This window comes from Pleurodeles waltl, chromosome 9, assembly GCF_031143425.1.
Source record: "Pleurodeles waltl isolate 20211129_DDA chromosome 9, aPleWal1.hap1.20221129, whole genome shotgun sequence".
In the NCBI taxonomy this organism is placed as follows: domain Eukaryota; kingdom Metazoa; phylum Chordata; class Amphibia; order Caudata; family Salamandridae; genus Pleurodeles; species Pleurodeles waltl.
This window is the reverse complement of record NC_090448.1, coordinates 386,634,118-386,655,141: the sequence shown is the minus strand read 5'-3', so window position 1 is coordinate 386,655,141 and position 21,024 is coordinate 386,634,118. Positions and strand designations below refer to the sequence as shown.

The following is a 21,024-nucleotide window of genomic DNA, read 5'->3' as shown; positions in this document are numbered from 1 at the left end:
TTACTAGAACGTTGCAAGGAGATAGGGTGCATCAGTTCAAAACCCGTCACAAGAAAACACAGATGTAAACTGCGGTTTGAACTGATTCATGTCAATGGCAGGCTCTTAAGAGACGATAGTCTCAATTTAAAACTTGTTTGAGGCTAATTTGCATATTACAGGGTCTATAATCTGAGGTAGTGTTGTTTTGGGAACGATTGACTGAGACGCAGACTGCATAATTACCAGTGGCTTAGATTAATTCAAGCATGTCACACTTCTCTTTTTTGTACACTTTAATTTCAAACAAGCACAATTTGAAGCCTGGATTAACCAGCTACAACTATGAAAGAAATCGTTCACTTGTTATGCATTGCCTGTGTTAAGCAGGCATTTTGCAGCACACTGCACAAAACGGCTCCTAATATAGCATGCTTCGTAAGTAGCAATTGTTTTCTATTTCTTAGATGTATCCTTTTTAAGAAGCTTTGTTTTTGAACTTCAGTTATTTTAATGTTGTTGCATGATGATAATGATCATTTGTTTGTCTTTCAGAGAGCAATATGTGCCCCAGTTCCTGGAGGTCCACCTCTGCCACCTGGTGCACCAGGGGGACCCCTGCCATCAGGTGCTCCAGGCAGTCATCTACCTCTTATTCCCCCACCGCCTCCACCTGGTGGGATGATTGCACCGCCACCACCCCCTCCACCTCCGCCTGGTGGACCACCTCCTCCTCCTGGTCCACCTCCTTTAGGAGGATTAACTGCACCACCAGGGGCTCCACTGGGCCCAGTCCTTAAAAAGAAAAATATCCCACAGCCTACGAATCCTCTGAAGTCCTTTAACTGGTCCAAGCTGCCAGAGGTAAGGTTGTCTTGCAGATTTTATATGGGAGGGATGTGCCTTATAGATGACCCTCTAATGAACACTTCTATGCACTGAAAAGTAATTATTTCTAAAGCTGGGCGTCAACCAGCTTGTTGTTACTAGCAAAAATACTGCAAAACTGTACCATTTACATTCTCACTCCTGCAGTACTTCTTATGTTCGGATATATTAGTTGGGCTTTCAAGAATAGGAATGACTTTAGTGACCGTAGGAAGACTCATGGCTATATATCAATGTTGGTTAAAAAGATGGAATTATTTATCCTAATTTGGCCAGTATAAATTATTCAAACCCAAGATAATGCAAAGCAAAACCACTTTTTTCACTGCCTTTGATTCGGTTTACAAGTTCTCTAAAGTTCCAAAAACATCTTTAGAAGTATTAACTTTGGTCATCTTTATAAAAAGTGTATATCAAGAATATAAGTATATTTGTAAGATGAGTCTCTTGCAATAAATCGGATCAGTAATTTGTGTGTGTGTTGGGGGGTTGTTTACAGGTACTAACTTATAAACACTACCTTGTTCGATCAAAACCCAGTTGTAAGTAAATCTTTGCTCAACCTGTATTCAGCTAGGGCACAAACATCAGGCCGTCCACAGAAAAGTGTGTAAGTTCAAACAGTACCAATAATTATTTTAATGTCAAAAACACAACAAATTTAAATCCCCAAACTAATTCACAAAACGCCTTAATAGACAAAAAAGACACTAAGGTCATCAAACTTAGATAAGGAAAATTGGACATAGTAACTTTAAAAATGTTATGTCAAAAAGCATCTAGAAAAAAATAAAACACCTTTTAAAAGTATAATTTTGTGAGTGACTGGGACATAGCCTCAAATTAAGTTCTACTGTTATTGAGCAAAGGTTGGTTGCATCAGTCTCGATCCTCCCTAGTTTTTGTCTGTGGACTTAGTCTCTGAAATATGGTCACAAGTTTCAAGGCTGTGGCTGACCAGCATCCATCAAAGTCAGAGATTTTGTTGAACTCCCTCTGATGTAGTTTGTTTTTTTACCATAATCGCTGTCCACTTTTGTGGCATTTGAGGGTGCATAATCTGTCTGATAGATATGCCACCTCACCCTGCTCCAAGGTGTTACTTTTGGACTTACTCTTTTGGAATTTGAAATCTTCCCAGAGGGTAAGGCTAGAAGCTGTAGTCGGGCAGTGCTCCAGATACCTTAACTGCAAGGCCCAGCCCAACCTGTTTTTATTGCAACAAAGCTTAGTCAGACAAACCTGATTTTCTTGCCTGCCTGGGTGCAATCTTCCTAGGCAAGCATCAGCACCTTGTTGTAGTCCTCCAGAGATGGAAAAAAGTAACATTTTTCTCCAGCTCCTGGGAATGTTCCTTCCGTCAGTCCTAGAGCCCTATGGGCCTCAGGACGAACGTCTAGGCACTAGGTTACTCTCCAGTCAGTTCTCTTACCAGGGCATGTCCTCTGTGGTCAGCAGGGTCCATTTATAGCCATGAGTTATTCTCCTTTTTGAGTCCCTGAAGCAGTAAATAGGAGGCCAGCTACTTGACCCTTAGAGAGCAGCTCCGGTCTCTGTGTGCCAGCAAAAGTTAGGAGTCCTTCCATGAGTCATCTTCTTCAAGGATCACATTCTTTTTAAAGTGAAGTCTTTTCGGGTCCAGGGATTCTCTGAGCAGGTGGTGGGTGAGGTGTCATATGAATCCCTGCACTAGCCAGTGATTGGAGAAGTTCTGATTCCAGTCCTAACTATTTTCTTGCAGACCCCTCCTCCTTCTACCTCCTACTCTTAGTGGTAATGTGAAATTATGCAGGAGACCCTGTTTATGTATGGCAGAACACATCTACCACAAGGCCAGCCTGTCTTCAGCTCCTTAATCATTTCCTTAGTTAGATGAGCTCTCCTCCCACATGACAGGTTCCAAACTGGTTCTCCACATGCCAAAAGAGATCGTTTTAAGGCTGTCCTTTGTTCTACTAACTGTTGCTCGCCACCCCTTGAAGGATTACCACTGCTAAGTGGTCAGCGGTTAACACCCCAGACCTTCTTGGGCTCAAAAATAGGCCATTGTCTTCTGAATAATGCTCATTAACTCTCCCAGCCTAGAATATGTGTTCCATCTGTGGACAGGTGATAAGTAACAGAATTGGTTTTAGGCCTTTTCTGGCTCAAGCAGCCTAAAATATGTTTCTATAAAGACTCTGTTCTACTTAAGTCATCAAAAGTCTGTTTGCACCTTTAAAACAGATTCTTGAAAATTAGGTAAAAACATTGAAATAGCTTTGCTAGCATTTTCCAGGCAGAAATGTGGAATTAAATATTTCAATCACAGCTAGGCCTGCCTAATTCAAATGTAGCTGAACCTACACAGTGATATAGCTTTTAGGTCTCCAGGCATTCTGAGGGCACACATTTTTGAATTTACAGTAACACTTTTTTATACATTAGGCAGCCACCTGGTAGTTTCAAGGTACACTCTCCTCCATGGAAAGGCACTTGTTCTTGACCAGTGTTACCTGCTGTGCCTTTAAACTGCACATCAGCCAGAGCAAAATGGTGGTCCATGCAGCCATATATTTTTTGTCATAAGTGTATGTGGTTCAAGTACACATTGCAGGCCATATATGACATTTTCATTTTCTGTGTCATTTATTATGGCCTAAAGGGAAAGTTAGATAAGACTGTCTGAATGAAAACATTCTTACCAGGGCCATTTTAAGTCCCAGAACAAATGCACTGAATAGCTTAAATTCAATTCAGAGTCTTAATACTAGCAAAAATAGGGTAAAAAAGGTGAACATTTTGGGATGACCTTGCAGAAAAGATAAGTTTGCTACGTCTCTTAACTAGTTGCTTAAATGACCAGTTGTTTCATATTTGACTTAAAATCATCAAGCAGTTTGTTTGTTATAAATTACAGCATATATTATGTATTACACTGGGAGCTGTTGCTTACGTTTCTGGCCAGTCACCTGCCCTCTGGGTGGGATGCCCAATGAGAGAATTCTCATGTGTTTAGACTGAAAGCCTGGGGGAAAGTGCTAGATGCAAGTGGGCATTCTGCAATGTTCATAGTGATGGATAAGCAATAGTTAAGGATATACACATGCTGACTGCTACCAATATCTGATAGAGACTTCTAGTTGCAGAGTCCTTACCTTAAAGTTTTCCCCCAGGTGTCAGACTTGATCTGGAATTTTTTTCTTTGGGCAATACCCTTGCGCGTTGGTAGGTGGCATCAGTGGACTCCCAGCGTCGTTGGCACGTTGGCATCGTAGTCGCTGGGATGACTTCAGGAGAAGTACATAGATGCCGGCTCAGCACAGTGACGTCAGTTCTTTTCTTTCTGCGCCACATGCTGATCCGTAGAGAGCTACCCTGGTCATTTTTTTACCGGCTTAGACTCTCTTAACGAGTTTTTGGTGAGTTTTTTGGTGCGTCGAGGGATGTCCCTGAAGATTGGTTTTAAACCGTTCGAGGACTATCACCGCATGATGTCGGTGACGGATCAGCATAGGGTCTGTTTGTCATGCTCAGAGCGCTGGACCATGCACATGAAGGCCTTGAGAGAGCGTTCCCTCAAGCTTATGGTGGCCCGGCACTTGACTCCGCATAGGTCCCGTTCTTGCTCGAGGGGAAGGTCTCGAGACCAGTCAAAGTCTTCGGGTCAAGGTAAGAAGATGAAGTTGAAGAGATCCTGTCCCCCTTCGACTTCACCCTGTTTCTTGGCTAATGCGAGGCGTGAGGCACATCGACACTCAAGGCCTCCATCTTTGGAGCCTGCTTCTGGGCCCGCTCTGCACTTCCCGAGTTTCTGGGAGCCGGAGCGACCCCTGCCCAAGTAAAGGAGTTTTTTGAGGCGATGCACCGCATTTTTGGGCCGGCGACTCCGATATGGTGCCTTCGGGCCCAAGGGGTTCGGTCTGGGGGCCTTTGGGCTCTGCACCAGCAGCTCTGGCCACTAAGGTGCCCTCCGGATCCGCTCTCGGATCCGCACCACTGGCGGTCGTACCATTGAGACCTTCCCCGCCATGCCGGTTCGATTGTAGACGCTCCAGACATCGGTGGTGCCCACCATCGACGTCGACCCGATCCTCATCCGGATGACTCTGAGTCGGACTGGCGTTGGCTGACGACGCCTCCTCCTTCGAGGGGGCCTACTTACCCCAGGTTGGATTCTGAGCGTTTTTCTTATGGGTACGAATTCGGGGAAGGATTGGAGGGGTCTCTGGACTCTTATGAATACCAGGATGACCCTAACATGGACTGGGCACAGGAGTTGAGCGAAGCCAGTGGTCTGGATACCTCTCCAGATGGTGTCATGCTGTCTCCACCTACTGTGGCTATAGCGGAGGGAGCGACTTATTCCATGGTGGTCAGTAGGGCGGCTGAGGTCCTCGGTCTTGAGCTGCCTACTGTTCAGGTCCGGTCTAATCTCCTGACGGAGGTGCTACAGCCGGGGGCTTCCACATTAGAGCCTCTTCTACCATTCAATGAAGCCCTCACTGATGTCATTTTGGGTACTTGGTCCAGACCCAACACAGGGGCTCCTGTGAGCGGGACTATCACACGCTGCCATCTGCCCGCCCCAAACAACCCTAAATTCCTAGCTCAACACCCCATGCATGAGAGCCCCGTCATCCAGGCATCCTCATCCTCGGGTGCATTCCCTTCCGCACCCCCGGATAGGAAATCAAAAAGGCTGGAACAATTTGGGAAGGAGATGTTTCCTTCCTCCAGTCTCATGCTGCAGTCTGTGAACACCACATGCCTTTTGGGCTGCTAAACACACACTCTGTGTGATACGGTCGCGCAGGTTCTGCCACACATACCGGAGGAGGCCCATGCTATCGTCTCCCAAGCTGTCACCCATGAGAGAGGTGCAGCAAAGTTCACAATCAGATGTGGTCTGGACACGACCGACTCTAGGTAGATCAGTTGCAATGACGGTGGCCTTGAGGCACCACACCTGGTTGCCTATGTCTGGTTTTTCGGGGGATGTCCAGCAGACTCTTATGGACATGCCCTTTGATGGCTCCCATCTCTTTGGAGACAAGGCGGGCTCGACTTTGGAGAGGTTCAAGGACTCCCGGGCTACGGCTTGGACCCTCAGCCTTTCCACTGCCCCTCACCCCCCAACAGTCCACCTTTTGCCCCTTTTGTGGCCACGGAAGGGGCTCCCTGTCGCGTCCCCATCCCAGCCACTGTGCCACCCATGCTGTTCAGCTGCTGTGTGGCTGGGGACACAGAATCCTGCATGGGACAAGGAACCAGAGGTCTACCCAGTACACCCCTGCTGCGGCCTCCAAACCCTCCTAGTCCGTCCCCTCACTCCGGTCCAATTGGCGGCAGGATTCACCATCACCTGCCCCATTGGGAATCCATCACTACAGACAGGTGGGTTTTGCAGATCGTTCGAAGGGGCTATTCCCTCCCCTTCAAATCTGCCCCACCAGCCATGCCTCCATCAGTCAGCCGTATTCTGGAGGATCATTTGGCACTTCTCCACGAGAAAGTTGTGGCTCTTTTGGCCAAGGGAGCCATAGAGAGGGTCCTTGTGCCAGAAGTAGGTCGTAGTTGTTATTCCTGCTACTTTCTGGTGCCCAAAAAATATAAGGGCTTATGTCCTATCCTAGACCTTCAGGACCTCAATCTCTTCCTCAAGAAGGAGAAATTTAAAATGCTCACCGTGGCTCAGGTCCTGTCTGCCTTGGACCCAGGAGACTGGATGTTGGCGTTGGACTTGCAGGATGCTTATTTCCATATTCCCATCCTGCCTGCCCACAGACGTTACCTACGATTCATGGTAGGTCACAAGCACTTTCAATTTACTGTGCTCCCCTTCGGCCGTACCAGCGCCCCTCAGTTGTTCACTAAGTGATGGCAGTAGTTGCAGCTCATCTGCGCCGGTTGGGGGTTTCAGCCTTCCCCTACCTCGATGACTGTTAAAGGCAGACTCGCCCCACAACAATCGTCTCCCACCTTCAGACTATGGCGAACCTCCTGCACATGCTGGGGTACACTATAAACGTGCCAAAGTCACACCTAATTTTCTCTCAGATGCTTCCTTTCATCGGAGCTCCTTTGGACACAGTGAAGTTTTGAGCCTATCCTCTCGAAAAGCGAATCCAAGATATTCAAGCTGTGATTACAATCTTTCAGCTTCTGTCTTGGGTTTTGGTGAGACTGATTCTGAGGCCGCTGGGCCTCATGGTCTCCTGCATCCTGCTAGTAACACATGCCCGATACATATGCAGGCTCTGCAGTGGGACTTGAAGTTCTAGTGAGCTCAACATCCGGGAAATCTATCCGGCATGGTCCAGATCTCGGAAGGACTATGAAAGACCTGCAGTGGTGGCTTTCGAGTCTGCATTGGGTCAACAGCAGATCCCTCTCCCTTCCCCAGCCAGATATATCCATAGTGACGGATGCGTCACTTCCTGGTTGGGGCGGCCACATAAGAGAGGTGAAGATCAGAGGCCTCTGGTGGAGTCTAGGGGCCATATCAATCTTCTGGAGCTCTGGCCGATCAGGCTTGCGTTGGAAGCATTTCTTCCCTTTCTCAAGGGGGAAAGTTGTGCAGATGTTCACGTCTCCATCCGGAGGTGGCGTAAGGTCTCTCTCAGCATTGGGCAGAGCCTTGATTAGATCTGTTCACCTCCGCAGAGAACGGGCAATGTCAGCTGTTTTGCACATTGGAGTTTCCAAGGCGGCACTTGCTCTGAGACGCTTTTTCATCTCAAGTGGAACTCCAGCCTCCTTTCCGCCTATACCACTTCTGCCCAGAGTTCTAAAGAAGATCGGGAGCGACCGGGCCCAAGTTCTTTTGGTGGCTCTGGACTGGGCAAGGAGAGTATGGTATCCAGAGCTATTGCGCATGGCCACCAATCCTCCAATCAGACTGCCTCTTCAGGCAGGATCTTCTGTCGCAACAGCCGGGGTCGATTTTCCACCCGAACCTTTCCAATCTCCGCCTTCATGCGTGGAGATTTGGAGGCGGCAGTTGACCGCTTTTGTCCTTCCACCTCAAGTCTGTGACGTTATCTTGGCAGCCAGGCGTAGGTCCACTAAAACAGTATACGCCTGTCGTTGGCATAAATTTGTGGCATGGTGTACCACAAATCTGTTGAACCCCCTCTGTGCTCCTCTTTCTTAGGTTCTTTTGTACATTCTTTCTTTAACCCAGCAGGGCTCTGCTTTGGGCATCCTTAAAGGTTATTTATCGGCTACTTCGGCCTTTCTTAGGTTGCCTGGTCAGCCTTCACTCTTTAAGTCTCCTATTGTCAGTCGATTCCTTAAGGGTCTCACCCATTTGTTTTCTCCCACTCCATTTATCATGCCTCAGTGGGACCTCAATCTTGTACTTACTTTCTTAATGTGTACTCAGTTTAAGCCGATGCACAATTGTCCATTATGGCTCCTTACTTTGAAGACTGTTTTTCTTGTTGCCGTCACTTCTGCTCACAGAGTGAGTGAGCTTCAGGCTCTTTCTTCAATGTCTGTGCACTCTGACAAAGTGGCGTTACGCACAAAGGCTTCCTCCATTCCCAAGGTTGTTACACCTTTTCATGTAGGTTAGTCCATCACCTTGCCTACTTTTTACGCATCTCCACATCCTTCTCAGGTGGAGCAGAGACTCCACCGTCTGGACCCAAAAAGAGCGTTGGCATTCTATCTCAATCATACTAAAGATTTCCGGATGGGCGATCAACTCTTTGTTGGATATGTGGATGTGAAGAAAGGAAAAGCGGTGCAAAAACGTACCATTTCTTGATGGGTACTTCTTTGCATCACGATGTGCTACGCTTTGACCAAGAAGCAACCCCCTGAGGGCTAGCACGCTCATTCCACCAGAGCGACTTTTGCTTCCATTGCGTTAGCACGTGGAGTTCCTGTCCTGGATATCTGCCAGGCAGCTGCGTGGGCATCCTTGCATACGTTTGCTAAACATTACTGCCTAGACAGTTAGGTCCGTTGGGACGGCCACTTTGGTCATTCGGTCCTGCAGAATTTTCTAGTATGATCTTGGTTTGCAGCCCACCTCCGAGGATGGCATTGCTTGGGTATCTATTCTAAGGTAAGGAATCTGCAACTAGAAGTCTCTATCAGATGTACAAGTTACTTACCTTCGTTAATGATATATTTGGTAAAGACATATTCTAGTTACAGATTCCTCCCCGCTTGCAAACTGATTTCTAGGAACAGGGCTTCCCCATTCAGGGCCTTAGCTCAACCTCAGTGTTCTTCATGGCTCTGCGCTTTGGCGTGGAAAGTCATGAAAAGAAATTGACGTCACTGCGCTGAGACGATGTCTGTGTACTACTCTCGACGTTACCCACGGAGTCGACCAACGCCAACTACTGATGCCCACGGGTATTGCTTGAAGAAAAAATCTCCGGATTCAGTCTGACGCCTTTGGAAAAATTCTAAGGTAAGGAATCTGCAACTAGAATATGTCTGTACCAGAAATATCATTACCGAAGGTAAGTAACTTGTACTACAGTCCACATCTTCTCTAAGTCTGAATATTTTTTAAATAACATTTCATGAAATAGTTTACATCACATTTAGGATCAGAATTCATAACCAGTTGCAATATGTGCTTTACTCTAGTTCACCTTTTGTCATTGATTTTATTTGTATCTTCATTACTTTGCATATTTCACCCAATTACAAAAAAATGCAGCTCATTGTTTTATTCATTCCTTCAGGGAAAATTGGAAGGCACGTTATGGGCAGAAATTGATGATGCAAAAGTCTTTAAGATTTTAGATCTTGAAGATATTGAAAGGACCTTCTCTGCTTACCAAAGACAGCAGGTAGGTTTCTGTCCTTTGGCATCTTGGCCGTCTGAAAAATATAATAACCTAATTTAAGCCCAATCATCATTCTGGTTTACTAGGGAGGAATTTGTAAAGTGAATAGGTTACATGACAAATCCAGGTATGTACCCATCACTCTGGTATAAAAAAGTATTAACATTTTAGTTGTATTTCTAATAATGTAAACACACCTTGACTCATTAAAATAATAAAAAAACATGAAAGAAAACATCCACACTAACTCACATGGGCTTTTAAATACATTATTGCTGCCATTTTCGTATTTGCATAGTTCATCGTAGTTGCAGGAAATATAAACTGGGCAATTTTCAAGTTACATCTTAATGAAGTGTTCATAGGGCATTCTAAATTGTGCTATCTTTGCATATATAAGTATATTGCAATAAGACAACTTTTAAAATACTACTATTCCTTTAGTATGTTGTATGCAACTTCCAGGGAACTTTTGATAGTAACTGAATCTTATCCGTAATGAACTGAATCTTACCCCTAAATTAAAAAGTATGCAATTTTGTACCTGATTATTTTTTGGTAAACATTCATTACAAAATAATTTTTTTATTGAAAAATGTAATATAATTACTAATATAAACATATAACCCACTGGGCTACCTTACTGGTCTTTTTTTGCTGGCCCGACAAATGCACTCGTAAGGCTGCTAAGTGGATAAACAATCTTGGTACAAGGAATACTTGTAATTTCTTGGTTATGGGTTTTTATTAATTATAAGATCCTCTTGAGTGTTACTGCTGTTGAAAAGTCATTTAATTAGCATTATAATTCTTATAGACCATCATAAGCTCATATCTGCTTTGAGTAACATTGCTAATGTCTTGCCAGATTGTATTACCAGGTAGCTTGCTACCTTGTAATACAACTTGTTTCATCCAAAGTGTAGGATGTTTCTCATATAGGTGGATAATTTAATCTGCCTCTGTTTATTGGGACAAAAACTTTCATATATCCCTCCAAACTCAGACATTTGGAGGAGTGAGGGAAATCCTTATCACTACATTAACAACACATACATTTGCTAGGTATTGTTTCCTGCAGAAATCAGCAGATTGCAGATTTGAATCTCAGCAGGACCAGCTTAGCATTTTACCCTTCCTTGGTCGACAAGATGAGTATATTTTAACAGCAGATATTTCTCTATTTGTGCTGTCTGACTCATGGAACTGCATTTAAGGGCGCAAGTGAAGGTTCAATAATATTTCTACTGTTTTGAGCCTGGTTCCTTTTATTCTGGTTCAGTTACTAGTGATACTTTGTCCCCACCACCTCTTCTTTAGTACTTTGTAATCATTGTATGTGGTCACACTTTCTTTTAGTGCAGCCTCACAGGGTGTTTGCCATCCCAGTACCTCCTTCCCAAACAGCACTCACTTTACCTTTTAGACTAGTTAAGGATGTAAAGGGACCAACTGGATATTTCCGTTGTTTAAAATAGCTCACCACTTACTGTCAGTACTTAATTTAGGCAGCAGATAATTTGGTTGAATTACCTTTTGACTTAAATGAACATCACACAACATACTTTAAAAAACCCCATTATTTAGCAACTTAATCCATAGATTATTTTAAATGCAGCTATTGGTTCAGTATCTCTGCCTGTGGCCTGGAGGATTCACATAGATTTCATTAGAAAAAAGCATAACCTGTTAAGTTTTTGTTTTTTTTAATAATATACCTCTAAGATTTTAGTGTTATGATCTAACAAATAAGGGACATAAGGAAAAGCACTATATGAGTTGTATAAAAATAGCCCTAATAAGGTCTCTGGAAAGGGTCCTGCATAAGTAATTACATAGAACATTATACCCAGAGCCTTAAATGGGCAGGTACTGTCCGGTACGGAGTATCTGCATTTCATTAATTTGAAAAGGAGACTACCAGCAAATCTCACTGCTGCTGCAGTACATATGATGGGAGGGTCCCCACACTTATCATGAGCAAACAGGTACTCTAAATAGTACCAGCACTTTTATATTAACATTTAAAGCAATGACTCTACTGTCATAGGTCAAAAATAGATTGCTGCCTCTAATGTTGTGTGAGATTGTGACATGATTTCCTAGTACCCCAACTCCACATATTTTTTATTTGTATTTTATTTCATTACTGTTTTATTTCTTTTTGCTGTTGTGTACTGTTCAGCATGCTACCGGTTTCCTGCCTCCCCACCTTTACCACCACTCAGTAGCCGCCTTAAAGATAAGTCCCTGCTGACAACATCTTCTGTGTTGACCTGACTTTAGTTTCTACAAAGTAACAAATATGCAGGAATGAAGTAGCTTCAGGGCGGTGAATGACAGCGTTGCTAGAGGGCAGCACAGAATATCAAATTAGTGAACAACCAGGCATTTTTTTCCTGTTGTTTTACCAAAGTATGTCTGTTCTAAAGGCAGCTGCCTGTTAAAAAAAAAAATATATATATATCAATATGTAGTCTGTGTGCTAGATTGGAAAGCAAGGTAAGTGTAAAAATCAAATAACTAGGAGTGAACGGCTGCACATGAAGACACCTAGGCTAAAGCACCTTCCATTGTTATGCAGTGGGAAAGTGACATTCTAAATGCTTCTGCTGCAGCACATTTACTTACAGTCTATCACTGACAAGAGCCTTTTCATTTGCTTTATTCTATCAAGTATCTAATTGATTGAAATGCTAATTTCACAGCAAATCGCCCTGTTGCATAGAGTATATTTTGCTGACTCTGCTTTGGCTACTCTCTTCCTCTCTTTGCGTTTGCTGTGGCCGCTACCTTAATCATTGCTGATTGGCTTTTCCGTGTGCCTGCTGTGAATAGGACTACTTCATGAATAGCTCCAAGCAGGTGAGTTGCTGCTGCCCGCTGCTGCTTATGTTCTTGATTTCTGCTTGAGCAAGTAATGACCCTCAAAGTAACTCTACAAAAATATATTCTGCAAAAGTACTGCTATGTCATGGCACTCTAGTTGCATGAGCTGGCAATTTTTCAAATCTGTGTTAAAAAGATTTTTGTTTTTGGACACACCTAGGTTTCTAACTTAACATTTTTGTCTGAGTGTTTACTTTGAAAGATCTTTTCTTTATAGGGCTTTGTCAGGGACATCTCATGAAATCCATGTAAATGTTATTGTGAAAGTACCAAATACCTCTATGCTTTTCCTAAAATATTCTGGGTTTGTTTGATGAACAGTTTCTGACTTTTAGTCGGATGTTATGTGTGCTTCTTCCTTCGGTTGCCCCTAACTTTACTTTATTCTGCTTTTTCTCATCTGTGTATACTTTCATGTATATTTACCCTGTATTGTTTTCTTCCGTTTGGTTCAGTTTCATTAGGCACATTTCCACTTCTCATCTTTCTTTTTCAGTGTCCTTCTTATTTCTCTGTGGATAGTTTCTGATCCCACTGTTCCACCTTTTTCTTTTTTGTCCACGGTCTCCTTTTTTTAAATTCTCTATATGTCCTTTCTTCACTCTACTCTAATATACTACAAACCAGTCGCAGGCTTGCAATTCCACTGACGTTCCCTTTTACACACGTATTAACACTTCGCCATTAAAATACAATTTTTCCAACTATTTTTCCAATTCATCACCTTCTCTTACGTTTTCATTATTCATTAAATTAATTTAAAAAAGCAAGATATTTGGACCCCAGTAAGGAGTTTGATTCTCTAGAGTGGAATTTGCTTGTGTGGAGTCCTCCAAAAGATGTAATGTGTCCCAGAATATCTGACCTGCATTACTCTCCTTTATCAGGGCCTCTAGGAAGGGTGAAGATTAATAGAGCACTGTCAGAACCATCTTAAGAGGTACCCGATGGGTGTCCCCTATCACTTTCAAATTTCGTGCTGGCCTGTTCAATGAGAGGGGATGCGGTGTTGCAGGAACTGAGGCATAATGACGCATACAGTGATGGAATCTCATACGTCATATCTCTTTGTGTGTATGTATCTATATATTTATATTTTTTCCACCTACTGGGGAGGGGGAAAAAAAAACCTTTTACAACCCTCTCCAAACCACTACTCTGACTCATTCTAAACCTCTTTGGAACAATCTTCCTGCCTCCACACTGTGATTAATCCCAAACCTCTCGTACTACTAGGGACTCCAACAAACCCTTTCCAAGCTCTTCCTTCTATCCTATTCATCCAGCTAACACCCACATGTGTCTACCTCTCCCAATATTTCTTTTTTATTTTCCGTCTACTAATCCACCACTAATCTACCTTAGGCTCCAGACTAATGTGCGACTCACCGAAAAGTGCTTTAAAGTCTAGTCAGGGGGATTAAGCGCTATATAAATACAGTTATAATATGTGGATGATATTCTGCTATATGTAGTGCACCGAAAGCAGGCTTTAATCAGGTTACTGTACTTTGTGAATATCTTTGGTAGATACTCTGAGTTCCGATTCAACTGGCAAAAATTAGTACTTTACCCAATAATGGAGGGGATCCCTGAGCCATTGAGTGTTAAATACTTAAGAATCATTCCTTTAAAGATAACCTGTAGTGTACTGAATACTTTCAAAGAAGATGCAAGACTGGAAGAAATTGTCACTTTCGCTTCTACGGTGTCCAGCCCTATGTAAGAAAACCCCATATCTGCACATCCTCCAGAATATACCATATCTGGTTCTGAGGAATTCAGGAAGTTGGGGGAAGAGGTGAGATTGATTAATCTTCTGCAGTAATGGACCAGCAAGAATATCGCTGGATAAATTAACTTGAGAGGCTTAAGATGGGGGGGGGGGGGGGGCATAGCTCTCCTAGGAATTCGTAAATATTAACTCAATCACTTGGTTGCAGTAATTGACTCTGCCATCTCTCCACTAGACAAACCATCCATTAGAATTGATAGGTATAAAGTGGCAATTAGGTGACCCGTATCTGCTATATGTAGGAAGAAGGTAGCAACAAGACTCTCGATATGTACTGGTACAAGCCTGGCAAACCGCACAAAAATATTAGGATTGAATAAGTCTTTATCCCAAGAGGGTCCCTTGTGGGGCAATAATCTGTTAGTGGAGGTGGGGAAAATGCTGGGAATCCAGAAATTTTACCTTATTCAAATCTGATAACTGGGACGTATGTGGGGAACAGATGATGTAAAATATTTGGAAGATATGAAAATTGCATATCTGATGCCAGCAACAAGTGCTTTTGCAGTTCAGTCATGCTCTGGACTCCCATGCCCCAGAAATACACGTCGAAAAATTCTGTCCATTAGAGGACAGACTTTTTTTCTGAACTCCTCCCCCAAAACAGCCACATTATTATTATTATTATTATTATTATTATTATTATATATATATATATATATATATATATATATATATATATATATATATATATATATATATATATATATATATATATATATATATATATATATATACCCAGTTGAAGGCTTAATGTCGAAACATGTTGGCCGTTAATTGTTTTTTTGTTTGTAAGCACCTGAAAATAAAAGAACAGTATTTTTCACCTATATGGCTTTTTGAATCAACTTAATATTATGAGAAAACCACTGATTATTTCACAATTGTGCCACTGTGTCACTGGTTGATGAGAAAGTATATCTGTCTGTCATCCTTGATGATGAGTAATGTTCCTAGGCGCTTTGGTACCCAAAAGAGGTGGTAGTTAAGTGAGGCTTTCAGCTTATACTACTGAGAATCCTCCATAGAAACTACTACACAAGAGTACATATTGCACAATTCGTCTGAGCAACCTTGGACACTTGCTTAAGAAGTTTTGGTTTTAAAGGGACATTTATGCATATTGTTTAGAAATGTCTGAAGTTAAAATGATTTTTGGTAGGGAGCGTGGGTATCAACATTTCTGCCAAGAGGTTTAGGAGTCAGTATGACCCCAAGGCATAGTTAATGATTCTGGGGATTTGGGGTAAGACGTCATCTAAATATGCAAAGCTAATTTGTGACCTGAAATTGATAGCAGACAAGCAGGAACATAACTAGATTATGGGGCACAAAACCTCCCCACAAACTCCCCTTAAACAATGGAAAGAAATTAAGGATTGGTATATGGGTGCAGATAACTGTATATGAAAGCAGGAACTGCCCCATACAATTTGAGAGGGTTTTGAGTCCTGGTAAGTAATCAGTGGTTACCAATAAACACCTCCCAATCCATGCAGAACAGTAATAGATATGGGAAAAATAAAGATGACATGCTGTGTAATAGAAGCCTGCTACTGAAATTCGTAAGTCTATGGGCTTAAAAAGCAATGATAGTCCTAACAATGTTTGAAGTAAGAATTGTCATTAATCCTTGTGTCCTTGCACCTAATAGAGGTGTATGAGCTTGGTATGTGATACAAAGAACTGGTTTAATTAGCAAAATGTCAACAAAAAAGATTTACGAAATTGAGATAAAACTGTAATTCATTAACATCTTGGCCAAAGTAAAAAGGAGACTTGGAAAATGTGTTTTTCACTTATGCCAGTTCGTGTTCCTTGGTAGGATGTTACATCTTGTCAAGGATGCACTTATGAAGGCTTGACTTCCAACTTGAGTCAGTAGTACTAGGTTGGCAGGTGGTGCTCATTCTTTGCCGGACACCCATCATTGTGGTAAAGATGGGACAGCTATGCGTTCCACCACAGCCCAAGGCTTGTTCAGCTTTCTTTGGTGCTTGGCGTACTTTAAAGTGGATCAGGTCACATTGCACTGATTTGAATGTCCTCTATAGAGGGATATTCCTTATTGCAAACCTGCAAAGACAAAGGAGTAGGATGAAAATTGAAGGTGCTTGAAGCATCCTTTTTCTGATTTTGGAGGTACACTTTTTACATTTTATAAGAGCTGTAATGTCATACCCACAATGGACTGGTAGAGCAGGAATGGTGGACGAATATTTCCTAAAATATTTTTGTCATTTTCCAACTGCACAGTTAGGAGAGTTCTGACAGTGCCTCTTTGTGCTTGCTGAAGATATGAAACTACACAGTCTGCATGTCAAAGTGGTAGCATTTTAGTTTACATAGTTTCTAATCCCATCTGGTTTGTGAAAAAGTAGTAATCAGCTTTCTCCTTCTCACCAAGAGAAGAGCGATCATGCCCTTCTGAGGAGTGTTTTACCTGAACATTTGGCTAACCCTATATCACTTAGTCCACTGGTCCATTATCTGCCTAGCTTTGTTGTTGCACTGAAGTAGTGACAAGCTGACATGCTTGCTCCTTGCCTGACCTAGCTAAATATGCACGGCATCCCTTGCTCTTACATGCTTACCATCCTACCACTCATAGCAGTGCTCTCCATTTGTGACTTTGCTTTTCAGTCAGTCCACCTCAGGTTTCTCTTTGCTTTTGCAAGGACAGTTGTCTATCCAACAGGTCCACTGGGTCACGTGATTCATTATACCTGTTTTTAAAAATCTTTTTTGCTCTTGCAGTTTAAGCCACCCCTTCTGATTCCATATTATTTAGTAACATAACATGAGTGTACGTTAATATTCCAACTAAGCTTTTGTACTTCTACTTTCCCTTATTTTTTTATATTTATTTCTTTATTAACTTATCAATATTTCATAGAGATAGACGTTACTTAATCACTTCTCGGCTCTCATCACAGTAATTATATACACTGTCACATCATTTCTGCTACCCCCTGTGTGTGTGTGTGTGTGTGTGTGTGTGTGTGTGTGTGTGTGTGTGTGTGTGTGTGTGTGTGTGTATATATATATATATATATATATATATATGTTTGATGGCATGTGTAGCTGCAGATACACATGCTTTGCACATCCCGCCATCTAGTGTTGGGCTTGGAGTGTTACAAGTTGTTTTTCTTCTAAGAAGTCTTTTCGAGTCACAAGATCGAGGGACTCCTCCCCTTTCGGCTCAATTTTTCCGGTATTTAAACGCACAACATTTTTATGACTTAGTTGTTGGTTGTTCATCATGCGCCCATATCATGAGTGCTATGCTAAACCTGTAGTGGGTGACGAGCAGCAGAAAAAGGGGACAGGAAGAGAGGCAGTTTGAGGCAAGACATTGTGGAAGGATCCAGGGCACCTGGATAAGGGGTACGGTTCACTGGCCCCAGCCTACTTGACTCCTACATCTACATGATATCCTTGACACTTGTACTTCACTTATTTTTATTTTGTACATTTGTTAGGCTTGATAGACAGGCTAGATTGAGCACTTATATTTAGGAACATTTTTACGTATGCGCTAGATTTTGAGCATGGAGAACAGATTTTGAATTTTTGAAGCTGGGTCGAACTTTAGGTTCGATGGCATCTGTCGCTGTAGATACGCATGTTCTGCAATAGCTCGCCATCTGGTGTTGGGCCGGAGTGTTACAAGTTGTTTTTCTTCGAAGAAGTCTTTCGAGTCACGGGACCGAGTGACTCCTCCTTTTGTCTCCATTGCGCATGGGCGTCGACTCCATCCTCGATTGTTTTTTTTCCGCCATCGGGTTCGGACGTGTTCCTGTCGCTCCGAGTTTCGGAACAGAAAAAATAGTTAATTTCGGAAGATTTTCGTCGGTATTGTTGCGTTCGGGATCGGCATACCTACATTCAACACCGCATCGAAGATCGAAGAGCTCCGGTGCCCTTCGGGGTAATTTTTCGATCCTCCGTCGGGGCCTGGTCGGCCCGACCGCGTGCTGAAGAACGCCGATGGAACGGACCCCGTTCCGTTTCTGCCCCAAATGCCACAATAAATACCCCTACACAGACCAACACTTGGTCTGCAACCTGTGCCTGTCACCTGAGCACAGCGAAGACACCTGCGAGGCCTGTCGTGCGTTCCGGTCCCGAAAAACACTCCGAGACCGTCGAGCCAGAAGACTTCAAATGGCGTCCGCACCGACAGCCCGACGGGAGTTCGAGGAACAGGAAGAGGAAGGTACCTTCTCGATCCAAGACTCAGACTCCGAAGGATTCGACGATACACAAACCGTGAGTAAGACGTCGAAAACCACACAAAGAAACATTTACAAGGCCCAGGGGACGCCACTGCCATCAGGCCATGGCTCAACCCATAAAATCGGTGACCGACCGTCAGCACCGAAAAAGGCCCAAACAGTGCCGAGATCGTCCGACTCCGGTCGAGACACCGGCACGCAGCCTTCTCGGGACCGAGAAAGTGCTGGAGACAAGCCTCGACACCGAGATGCCGGTGTGGACACGGCTCGACGCCGAGACAGCGGCACCGAAACAGATCGACGCCGAGAGGTTTCGGCCCCGAAAAGGAAAAAAGTCACCTCGGAGCCGAAAAAACACGCAGACACAGTTTCGACGCCGAAACAAACTGCAAGCGACCCAGCTTCAGGCTCTTATACAGAAGAGCACTCGCTAACCTCCCAAATGCAGAAGCATAGGTTTGAGGAAGAGCTACAAGCAACGGATGCGGACCATACGCAAAAGCGTATCTTCATTCAGCAGGGGACAGGAAAAATAAGCACCCTTCCCCCCATTAGGAGAAAGAGAAGGTTGGAGTTCCAGACGGAACAAGCACCACAACCAAAAGTGGTGAAAAGAGTTACACCACCACCCTCTCCTCCGCCCGTGATTAACGTTTCACCAGCACAAACGCCATCACACTCCCCAGCTCACACCACCATGAGCCAGGGTGACCAAGACCAGGACGCATGGGACCTATACGACGCCCCAGTGTCAGATAACAGCCCAGAGGCATACCCTACAAAACCATCTCCACCAGAAGACAGCACCGCGTACTCTCAGGTGGTGGCTAGAGCAGCACAATTTCACAACGTAAGCCTCCACTCAGAACAGGTCGAGGATGATTTCCTGTTCAACACACTCTCCTCCACCCACAGCTCCTACCAAAGCCTGCCTATGCTCCCTGGTATGCTCCGGCACGCAAAAGACATATTTAAGGACCCGGTCAAAAGTAGGGCAATCACACCAAGGGTGGAAAAAAAGTATAAGCCGCCTCCTACAGACCCGGCTTTCATCACAACACAGCTGCCACCAGACTCTGTTGTTGTAGGAGCAGCTAGGAAAAGGGCCAACTCTCACACATCTGGAGATGCACCACCCCCAGATAAAGAAAGCCGCAAGTTTGATGCAGCTGGTAAAAGAGTCGCAGCACAAGCTGCAAACCAGTGGCGCATCGCGAACTCCCAGGCACTACTTGCGCGCTATGACAGAGCCCACTGGGACGAGATGCAACATCTCATTGAACATCTGCCCAAAGACTTCCAAAATAGGGCAAAACAAGTGGTTGAGGAGGGACAGGCCATCTCCAACAACCAGATCCGCTCCTCCATGGACGCTGCAGATACAGCTGCACGGACAATTAATACATCTGTAACTATCAGAAGGCATGCATGGCTCCGAACGTCTGGATTTAAACCAGAGATTCAACAAGCAGTTCTCAATATGCCTTTTAATGAAAAAGAACTGTTCGGTCCAGAAGTGGACACAGCGATTGAGAAACTCAAAAAAGATACGGACACTGCCAAAGCCATGGGCGCACTCTACTCCCCGCAGAGCAGAGGGAATTACAGCTCATTCCGTAAACCGCCCTTTCGAGGGGGGTTTCGGGGTCAAAGCACACAAGCCAGCACCTCACAAGCCACACCGTCCAGTTACCAAGGACAGTATAGAGGAGGTTTTCGGGGACAATATAGAGGAGGGCAATTCCCTAGAAATAGAGGAAGATTCCAAAGCCCCAAAACCCCTACTACTAAACAGTGACTCACATGTCACTCACCCCCTCCACACAACACCAGTGGGGGGACGAATAGGTCATTATTACAGAGCATGGGAGAAAATCACTACAGACACTTGGGTTCTAGCAATTATCCAACATGGTTACTGCATAGAATTTCTACAGTTCCCTCCAAACATACCACCAAAAGCACAAAATTTAACAACACACCATTCCAATCTCCTAGAGATAGAAGTGCAGGCACTATTGCAAAAGAATGCAATCGAATTAGTGCCAAACACACAAATAAACACAGGAGTTTACTCACTGTACTTTCTGATACCAAAGAAGGACAAAACACTGAGACCAATCCTAGACCTCAGAGTAGTCAACACTTTCATCAAATCAGACCACTTCCACATGGTCACACTACAAGAAGTATTGCCATTGCTAAAGCTGCACGACTACATGGCAACTTTAGACCTCAAGGATGCTTATTTCCATATACCAATTCACCCATCGCACAGGAAATACCTAAGGTTTGTATTCAAAGGAATACATTACCAATTCAAGGTACTGCCTTTCGGATTAACAACCGCACCAAGAGTCTTTACCAAATGTCTAGCGGTAGTCGCTGCACACATCAGAAGGCAGCAAATACATGTGTTCCCATATCTAGACGACTG

General features: G+C 43.7%; 1 protein-coding gene across 4 annotated transcripts in view; it reads left to right on the top strand.

Moving 5' to 3' along the window:
* Nucleotides 1-21,024, top strand: part of DAAM1 (dishevelled associated activator of morphogenesis 1) — a 633,974-nt gene that overhangs the window by 453,423 nt on the left and 159,527 nt on the right. For 3 of the 4 annotated variants that reach the window (XM_069207027.1, XM_069207028.1, XM_069207026.1), the window contains 3 exons: nucleotides 535-843; nucleotides 9,558-9,665; nucleotides 12,501-12,527. In XM_069207027.1, the coding sequence (XP_069063128.1) occupies nucleotides 535-843; nucleotides 9,558-9,665; nucleotides 12,501-12,527 (444 nt within the window). The remainder of the gene's footprint in view (nucleotides 1-534; nucleotides 844-9,557; nucleotides 9,666-12,500; nucleotides 12,528-21,024) is intronic. The other variant, XM_069207029.1, reaches the window with a different exon arrangement.